Source organism: Balaenoptera ricei, chromosome 20 (genome assembly GCF_028023285.1).
Source record: "Balaenoptera ricei isolate mBalRic1 chromosome 20, mBalRic1.hap2, whole genome shotgun sequence".
NCBI classification, from domain to species: Eukaryota; Metazoa; Chordata; class Mammalia; order Artiodactyla; family Balaenopteridae; genus Balaenoptera; species Balaenoptera ricei.
The window spans coordinates 63,245,621-63,254,546 of NC_082658.1; the positions used below are offsets into that span (position 1 = coordinate 63,245,621).

Consider the following 8,926-nt stretch of genomic DNA (forward strand, 5'->3'; position numbering starts at 1 on the left):
CTGAGCCCAGGCTGGCCCACCCCTGCCACGTCCGCGGCTGCCCTCCGTATCCAGCGCCTCAGCCAGCCAGCCCCGTCCAGCCGTCCTCGGAGCGAGGGAGTTTGGGGGGCCGGTCTGTATCCAAGGGTGTACCCACACGCGCTCCCTTTATTTTTTTCTCGTTGCATCTGTTTCCCTTTCCGTCTCCTTCCTCCAACTCACCCTCTGGCAGCCCCCTTGCCCGGGAGGTGCTCACCCCAGGGCGTGTCAGAGCCCAGGTCGCTCAGGGTGAGAACGCTGAGGCCTCTCAGGCCTGGGGATGTGCCCGCAGCCGAGCGGTGACAGAGCAGCTCCTGTTTGCAGGGCAGCGCGAGTGTCTAGTGTGTCTGAAGCACCCGGTTTGGGGGCAGCTTTGCCGTGCTCCTGGCGCCGTGCTCCCCCATCGATTCCCAGGCAGGCGGCTCGTGAGCCCAGGCTGCGTCCAGCCTGGCAGGGCGGCCCATCCCCCCGCCACGTGCGCTCTCCTGTCACCCACACCCGACCACGTGATGCACGCCCTCGGCCAGCGCCTCAGTCAGGGCTCAGGCCCGATGGCTCCGGCATCCCTGGGTTTCTGAGTTAGAAACGGAAGCACCCGACTGGAACTGAAGGGCTCTGGGGTCGTGAGTGGCGGAAGCCATCGCCCCGTTTCACAGACCAGGCTGAGGCCCCAAACCTGGGGCTTCTTGGGGCCCCGGAGGTGGGGAGCTCCTGGGAGGGAGCAAGTCCAGCCGAGGAGAGGGAAGAACTGTGCTCCCACCCCTGACTTGTGGGGGGCGGGCTTGTTTTGAGGGGTGCGGAGCTTCTCACATGTCAGTGTTTATTTTCTGAGCGTGCTGGCTCTCAAGGTCGGTCCAGAGGAGAAAACTGAGGCGCCATCCCCGGCCCCACGGGACCAGTTCTGAACAGTAACAAAAAAGTTACGAGCAAAACCTGAAGGCCTAAGGCCCATGACACCTTAGTGTCTTTTTTCAAGCTTTGCGACCTGAGGAATCTCCGCTCCTCCTGGGCGGGCCGAGGCTGGTGGGTGTCAGGGCCCCCCCCCCCCCCCCCGCCCTGCTCCTGCAGCTGGAGTTGGCGGGTTTCTCCCTGGAGACACACTGACTTCCCACGCTTAGTCCTGGGGATTTGGCGGTGTGGCACGAGTCCTCCCCGAGGCTGGGCGTTCCGGCTTAGAAGCAGCATGATAACGAAAATTGGCATCTCCTGTCATGGGAACGTGTTGGGCAGAAGCCCCGTCAGCAGGCTTAAAAAACTGGCCGGTCGCACCCTGGATGCCGCTGGCCCCTGCTCCGTGGGGAGGGAAGTCGGCTTCAGGTGCTGCCAGCAGCCCCTTGGCGTCCTGCCCGGAGGGAGGACCACATGTTCCTTGTCACCATGAGTCATATCAGGGTGGTTTGAACTCCTTGATATTTTTTCATTTCAACATTCTTAAGTCTCCAGTAGGTCAAAGAAATAAAATGGCAACATAGACAGAATCTCTCTAATCTGATCGAGGTTGGCCTGAGCCTCTCTGAAACACATGTGGAAGCCAGAGGAGGGTCTGCTGGCCTGGCTATGTGACACTGGGGTGAACCCAGCTACAGACACAGTGCAGGCAATTTTTCTAGAAATAGTGAGCTTGTGAGTGAGTCCCAGGAGGTACTTCCCAGACCCAGCCGAGGTGAGGATGCAGGTCACCTCGATCAAGGGCCATCCACTCATTTATCTAGTCTGGGAGCCAACATTTCATTAACGTGGCTTCGAAGGGGTTAAAGGTTACTTTTACTTCTTATCACATTATCATTTTATTATGTCTGACAGCAGCTTAACTATTTCTAGGCAGATAGATTTTCAGGCCCTGGGCATGGGTGGCGCAGGCGTGGACAGGGCCCAGGCACCAGAGGGGTGCCCTCCTTTGCTCAGGACCCTGGTCCCCCCCTCCCAACCGCTCCCCTGCTCCCCCCGCCCCCCCCCCCCCGACTCCCCTGCTTTCAGTTACACTTCTTTTCTTTGATGCTGGGGCCACAGACAGCCATTGAAAGCTGGGAGGAAAGGGTGAGATGAGAGGAGGCTGCTGCATTCAGGCTTCTTCCTGATTTTTCCACTAAAGAGACACAAAGACAACCAAAGCCCGCGCGGTCTCTTTTGTCATCAAAGCCCTTGCTTTGGCCTGTGTCTGCTGTTGGAGGAATGTGCTGGCCTGCTGTGGGCCAGGCCCCACCCAGGCCTGGGTGCCCTTCCTGCTCAGAAATGCCCCAGGACACCATCCTTTCAGTGAGCGAGCCTGGACCACCTGCCTCCTGCCCTGCCCTGGGCGGAGGGCCACGCGGCTGCCCCGTCCTGTTGGGGCTGGGACTGTCGCAGATGGAGGGGCTCCACGCCCCAGGGCTGAGAGGGGGACACACTAGTCAAAAAGTTATCCACTGAAGAACGCGTACTGCGCCTCCCTCCCCACTGCGTCCCGTCCCGCCCCGCCCCCCGCTGGCCCCGCTTCCTAGAGCTGCTGCTTCCCTCACCTGCCATCCCACTCGCGGCTGCCTGCGTGCCCGCCTGCTATGCCAGCGTGTTCTGCTCTGTGTGCGTCTGGCTCCGTCGGGCTGCTTGGGTTGACGTGTCCGCTGTTCTGTCTCCCCTGCCTGGCCGCGGGCTGCCTGGCCGCTGCCTGCCGCTTCCATAGATCCCCGTGGTGCAGCCGTCTGTCATGGACGACATTGAGGTGTGGCTCAGGACCGACCTGGTGAGACTCGACTTTTCTATCTCGTGTGGGGAGTGGTGAGGCCGAGGCGCCTCGGAGGACAGGAGGCCTGGGGGCCGGCGCGGGGCCGCTCCCCGGGGAGGTGGAGGAGGGGAGGCCGGGCAGACGCCCCTGGGGTCCGCACCTGCTCGGGGGCCCGGCCACACCACCCCCAGGACGCACACTGACTTTTCCCAGTTACTGCGGTTTCAGGTGTGTGTGTGCTTGGGTTCTTTTGGTTTGGGGTTTTTGTGCGCTTTTTAATTTATATTTTTATTTTTATTCATTTATTTTTTGGTTTTCATTTTTTTCTTTTAATTGTGAAATATACCCAGAGACATTTTTTTCTTTTAATTGTGAAATTTACACAGACATGAGTTGGTGTTTGTTTTTTAATTCACTCTCATCCCCCTTCCCCGGCATCTCCTGCTATCTTGGATTTAATGGTTCCAGGGACCATTCATTGTCTTTATCCCCAGAGATGGGCAGGAAGGTTAGGACATCGTGCAGCTGCCAAGGGCAGCCGGTCTGAGAGGGGAGGGTTGTGCTGGCCGGTCCCCCGCTGCCCCCTGCCAAGCACTCTCACCACCGCCCCCAGCCCCCCACCCCGGGGCTGCTGAAGAAATGCACCCTGGGAGGGGAGATGTTTGTCCATGGTCACGGCTGGTGGGACTCTCCCCGTGACCTGAGGACAACTCGTCTCTTGCTTCTCGCTGCCTCCCCTCAGGACACCCCCCCCCCCCAACTAGGACAGCAGACCTCAGCCCCCAGGACGGGCCTCCTGCCGCTCCGGGCCAGCCCCCAACCCCCCCACCAAAGCCAGGCTTTCCGAAGACTCGGGTGCCGTGCTAGGGGAGGGGGGGGCCCCCCATTTCGCCTTTCCCAGGGAATGCCCGGAAAGAAACAGCTCCCATCGCAGAGCAGGCAGGCCAGGGCCCCCACCTCACGGGGGGCACCCGCGCTCGAGGGCCAGGGACCCCCCCCAGCCGGCCGCGCGGCAGGTCAGGGGCAGAGCCAGGAAGGAAGCCCGGGCCGTGTCCGCTTCCCATCACTGTGCAGAGTTCCCAGTGGCCCCCACGTTCCCACACAGAATTGACGCCCCAGAGCCTCCCCAGTGACGGCATGGGGGCGCAGGAGGATGCTGGCGCCGCCCCCAGGAGGCTGCAGCCGAGCAGCCCCCCTGCCAGAGCGCCGCAGGGTCCGGCCCCGTGCTTCCAGGCCTCACGCAGTTCCCCGCTGCCGCCCTGTGGCTGCCCGCGAGGGGACGCCCAGTGGAGGAGCGCCCGGGGCCCTGGCTGCCTGAGGCACAGCCTCCTGGCCGCCCTGCAGGCCTGCCCCGCGGCTCAGCCGGAGAACGAGCCTGCACCTTTCAGAATTTTTGCTTTCTGACCCTTCTGGGGGATCAAAACCTAGAACCTACTCTTTTTGTTTTTACTTTTTAAAAACAAAGTTTCTGTGTCTCCGATAAGACGAGAGCAGTGCTTTGCTCTTACAGAACTGGGGGGGACGGGAAGTAGGAAGTTTTGCTCGGGTGCCGCCCTGGGGTGGCCGAGGGCGGGAGCGGCAGCAGGGCGGGCGGGTCCTAATGTCCTCTCTCTGCTCTCCCACAGAAGGGCGACGACCTGGAGGAGGGCGTCACAAGCGAAGGTAGGCCACCCCCCCAACCCGCTGCTGCTGTGCCCGCCCCAGGCTCTGGGAGCCCCCGCCGCCCGCCATGCCGCCTGGGCGGGCCTCCCTTGCGGGCTCCTGGGCTGTGTCCCACCCAGGCCTTGTGCTGATGAGGGAGGTGCCGCAGCTGGGGAACAGTAGGCACAGTTGGCAGCCCGGGTCCACGTGACCCCAAACCTGCACTGCTGGCCAGTTTGCCCCCGCCAGATGCTCAGTGCAGCTGAAGCAAGACACATGCCGTGCAGTCGGCAGGGCACCTTGTGGCCGCACAGCTGGGCCCCTCTGCAGGCACAGAGCCCTGCTTGGTGGGTGTGGGGGGGTTTCCCTGCCAAGTTCGGGGAGGAGCTCACCCCTCCAGCTCCCCCTGCCCTGCCTCCTATGCTGATCTGGACGGTGGAAAAGCTCCAAGTCAGTGGTGGGGCAGGAATCCTAACTGGCACCCCCCAAGCCCCCCACCCCACCCCGCCGGCTTGTGGCGGGCTTCCCGCTTGCCCTGGTGGTGGCGGAGGAGGAAAGGGGGCGGGTGCTCTGTGGGGAGCAGGTGGGTGTGGCTGTTGGAGCCTCAGTGCAGCTGAGCCCTTACCAATCCCGGCCGGCCTTGTTTTGTGTTGCAGAGTTCGATAAATTCCTTGAAGAAAGGGCCAAAGCTGCCGAAATGGTTCCCAACCTCCCTTCTCCCCCAGCGGAGGCTCCGGCTCCGGCCTCAAATCCCTCCAGCCGGAAGAAGCCGGAGCAGTCAGAGGACGCTCTCTTTGCCCTGTGAGCTGTCCTGTGGTTGGGCCCCCCCCATGGCAGGTCACCTCTACCTCCCCCCATCCACACCAGGCACTGGCCACTCTTCCCATCCCCAGCCCCCACCTGGTCCTGCGCTGCTGTGTCTCCATGGAAACGCCACTGTGTTTGCTCCCAGGCCTCCCGCTAGTCAGGACCAGCTTTAGCCACCCTCTCTGTGGGCGGCGGGACAGCGTCGCTGTAGTCACAGCCCCTCAACTTCTGCTCTTCCTGCCCACCAGCTCCCTCTGCCTGTTTCTTCCCAGGAAGAGCCCGCAGCTGGTCCAGCCCCAGGCAGGGCAGTCCCTTTGGGTCTGTTCCTGAGCAGTTCCTCTGGTCACCTGCGCACAGAGAAGGGGCTCAGGCCCCAGCCCCTTCCCCGGCGTGCCCCTCCCCAGCTCAGCGGGCCTCTCCTGCCCTCCCGTGCCCCCCTCTGTCCCAGAAATGGCAGGTCTGCACCTGCAGGCTTGGTCGCCCTCCCCGGACTGCTGCTGCCTGATGAGTGTCGGCACTTTAGAAGGCTCTGTGGGTGCCCACGGGTGGCGTCTCTCACCTGCCATCTGCTTGACCCTTTCTTCATACTCAGCTGCTAGCCCAGACCCACGTCCAAGCTGGCTCAGTAGCCGAGCCTGGGACCAAGGGGTCCCCTGCGGGCCTGCATGCTCCTGGTGTGGGCAGAGCCATGGGCTGTCAGGAGGGCAGCTCGCAACCCTGGCCGGTCAGCTCTTGCAGAGATAACATTACTGTCGCCAAGCTGCCCCTGCGCACCGCAGGCCCTGTGGCCGCCCCACCTGTGGAGGGGCCTGCACAGTGAGGGCTGGCTCTGGCCAGCTTGGGAGAGCTTTGCACTTTGGTGAATGTGCTTCGGCCTGGTCTGGGGCAGCCTCCACGCCTCCACCTCCAGGGCCCAGCAGCAGGCGGTGTTGCACCCCAGGCGAGATCCCAGTGACCAAAGGCCCCTGCACTCTACTGGGCGGGGCCTCAGCCTCCCCTGCAGACTGTCCTGAAGCCTGACCTCCTCCTCCCACCCCAGACCCCGCGCCCAGCCACCCTAGGAGGGGCTGGCGACACCCACTCCTGTCTTGGGTCCTCGCTGGTATCTCGGGCTATGGGCAGGGCACTAGCCGCTCGGCTCAAGTCCGGTCCAGCCTGGGCCGCCCTGTGCTGTGGCCCAGAAGAGCGAACACACTGCTGCCGCGGCTTCCGCCAGCCTGTGAGCCCCGGCCCAGGTCAGCGTTCCAGCGCGCGCTGCCTGGGCGTCGGGGCAAGGCCTGGCTGGGCCACCTGGTGGGCCTGGCCCGCGGCGTGGTCAGCCCTTCCCACCTGGCAGCCCAAGCAGGGAGAAGAGGCTGGGCCTGACACAGGCCGGGATCAGTGCCGCCGTGGGCTCCAGGGGGAGCGTTTAGGATGGGGCTGGAGGGCTGTGCGGGGCACCGGCAGGAGCAGGTGTGGAGGAAAGCGGGGTGCTGCCCGCCTGGGACCCACACCCAGCCTGGCACCCTCACCCAGCCTGGCACCCTGCAGCTTCCTCTGGAGAGGAGGCCTGGGGTCCGGCTGGGGCTGTCACACTCCAGTTCCTCAGAGGGCGCTCAGGAAGTCCCCACCACGGAGCTGGGCGCGCCTGCCTGCACCCCGCCCGGCCCCGACCCTCAGACAGCTGCACCCCTCTCTTCGGCGTTTCCAAGGGCGGGGCCCCGAGGCCGGCATGGGTGCTGAGCGACTGAAGTTGGCTGACCTGAGCTGCAGAGGAGGCGGCTGGGTGGCCCGGCTGTCCCTGGCGGCCCTGGCTGGTATCCCCAGGCCTCGGGCGCAGCCTGGGGAGCATATCTCTCCAGGGGCGGGGGACAGTGGGCCTCGGGTGGTCAGTCCCACGGGAGCTGCAGCAGCAAGGCCCAGCGTCTGCTGAGGGAGGAGCCGGCCTCCCAGCCGGCGAAGCAGGGAGCCCAGGGGTCTCCCGATGGAGGGTGAAGTGGAGACGTACCTGCCCAGGGAGGCCCCGCAAAGCTGCCCCCCAGCTCCAGCTACTCAGCCAGGCACAGCTGAGAGAGGTGGGGCCGCCGGGGCGGGGGGGGGGGGGGGGTGGCGGCCTCGCTGGCCGTCCCAGCTGGAGCTGCCCCTCTGCTCGCCCATCAGGTCACAGCAGCCTGCTCCACCCGTAGGCCAGCCTGGGAAGCAGGTGCCCGGACGGTACTGCTCAGCCCTTCCTGTCCTGAGCCGTAGGCGCCCTGGGCCCCTCCCGCTGGCTCCCTTCCACCTGGGGGGCACGGCGCTCGGGAAGGGAAGCTGGCCAGAGCCTTCCGCCCTGGGGAGTGGGACCCTTCGAGCCACCAGCCTCTCCCCCAGTGTTAGACATCACAGATACAGTATGTACTTAATTACACTACATTATTGCTGGGATTCCTTATAAGCACTAATTATACCTGATTATAGGTTAAAATATTTATTTTGTCAAGATATTTTCTTGGGGATGTGTTTAACCTTTTCGGTGTTGTGTGCTGAGATGTGAAAACTAACCCTCTCCTCCTGCCTTTCTGGCCGCTGGGCAGCAGCGCATGGCACTAAGTGCAGTGGGACCCGGGCACTGGCGGGCCTTTGGCCAGCCTGCCCCAGGGCGGCCCCTGCCCGGGACCCCCAGGCACCGTGCAGGCCGACCGGCCCAGGTGACACGTGAACGACTGGCTTATCAGCACGCGCGGGACGAGGCCGCAGAGCTGCAGCGGCTCGTCGCTGGCCGGGCCAGAGGGCAAGGTGGCCGTCGGCCGTCCGTCCTCCTGTCTCTCTGTCAGCCCCCTCAGTGTGAGCGACCGTGCCGTCTGCCCTGGGCCACGCTGCCTTGGCTCGCTGCCCTCGCCCTCCTCACCCAGGGTCCAGAGCAAGGGGCCTGGGGAGGCGTGAGGCCTGGGCCTTCACTCAAGGCCCCAGCGGGGAGAGGGGACCGGTGGCTGCAGGCGCCCAGACTCTGCTCTTCCCGTCCCTTCCTGCTGCCACAGCCCCACTTGCCTCCGCACGCTTCTAACTCAGTCCAGCCCAGCCTTCCGGAGGGTCCGAGGGGGCTGTGGGCTGGCGAAGGGGAAGCACCGTGGAGGGCGGCGGTGCTCTGCACTAGCTGCCGCCAGGTCCGGGCCCCTCCCCCGTCCCCGTGGTGGGCAGAGCCGGCTCCGCCCCCCGGGCTGAGTGTGTGCACCCAGAAGACGCCCGGGGGCCCCCGCCTCTCCCAGTGCCCTGCTCCAGCCCATGCTGTCCCTGGGGCGCCCTGGGAACAGCTGTCAACCCCGGAGTATCACTGCGTCTCTCCAGGCACTCCTGGAGGAAGGGTGGATGGATATTTATTTCCTCGAGTTTGCACTTGATCTGTGAGGGTTCTCAGGTTTGTTGTCCGGCATCCCACAGCCTGGCGGTCCGTCACTGTCTCTGCCGGCAGACTCCTCTCTCTAGAGGGGAGTCAGCGACACCAGAGCGTCTGTCCGCCCACTGGCTCTCCTTCCAGATATGTCTGTCTAGTTTGGGATCTTGCATGTAAAATACTTCACAATAAACAAACAAACAGACTGTTGTTGTGTGATCTCTTGTCAAGTCGGCGGTGACTCTCTGGAGGGCCAGCCAGATCTGACCACCTGCTTTCTCTAAGCAGTGGCGGAGTGGGCCCTGCTGGAGGGCGCAGCCAGGGAAGCTCGCCACCCCACCCGGCCCCGGCCATGCCCAGGCGGCCGAGCAGCCCCTACCCTGGAAGCCCCCTCCCCCGCCCCGTGCCTG

General features: G+C 64.1%; 1 protein-coding gene across 4 annotated transcripts in view; it reads left to right on the plus strand.

Moving 5' to 3' along the window:
* TOM1L2 (target of myb1 like 2 membrane trafficking protein) overlaps positions 1 to 8,721 on the plus strand; it is an 81,966-nt gene extending 73,245 nt beyond the window's left edge. For 3 of the 4 annotated variants that reach the window (XM_059908811.1, XM_059908812.1, XM_059908813.1), the window contains 3 exons: positions 2,678 to 2,737; positions 4,345 to 4,381; positions 5,017 to 8,721. In XM_059908811.1, coding sequence (XP_059764794.1) covers positions 2,678 to 2,737; positions 4,345 to 4,381; positions 5,017 to 5,165 — 246 coding nt within the window. In that variant the 3' untranslated portion in view covers positions 5,166 to 8,721. The remainder of the gene's footprint in view (positions 1 to 2,677; positions 2,738 to 4,344; positions 4,382 to 5,016) is intronic. The other variant, XM_059908814.1, reaches the window with a different exon arrangement.
* The last annotated feature ends 205 nt before the right edge of the window (positions 8,722 to 8,926 follow it).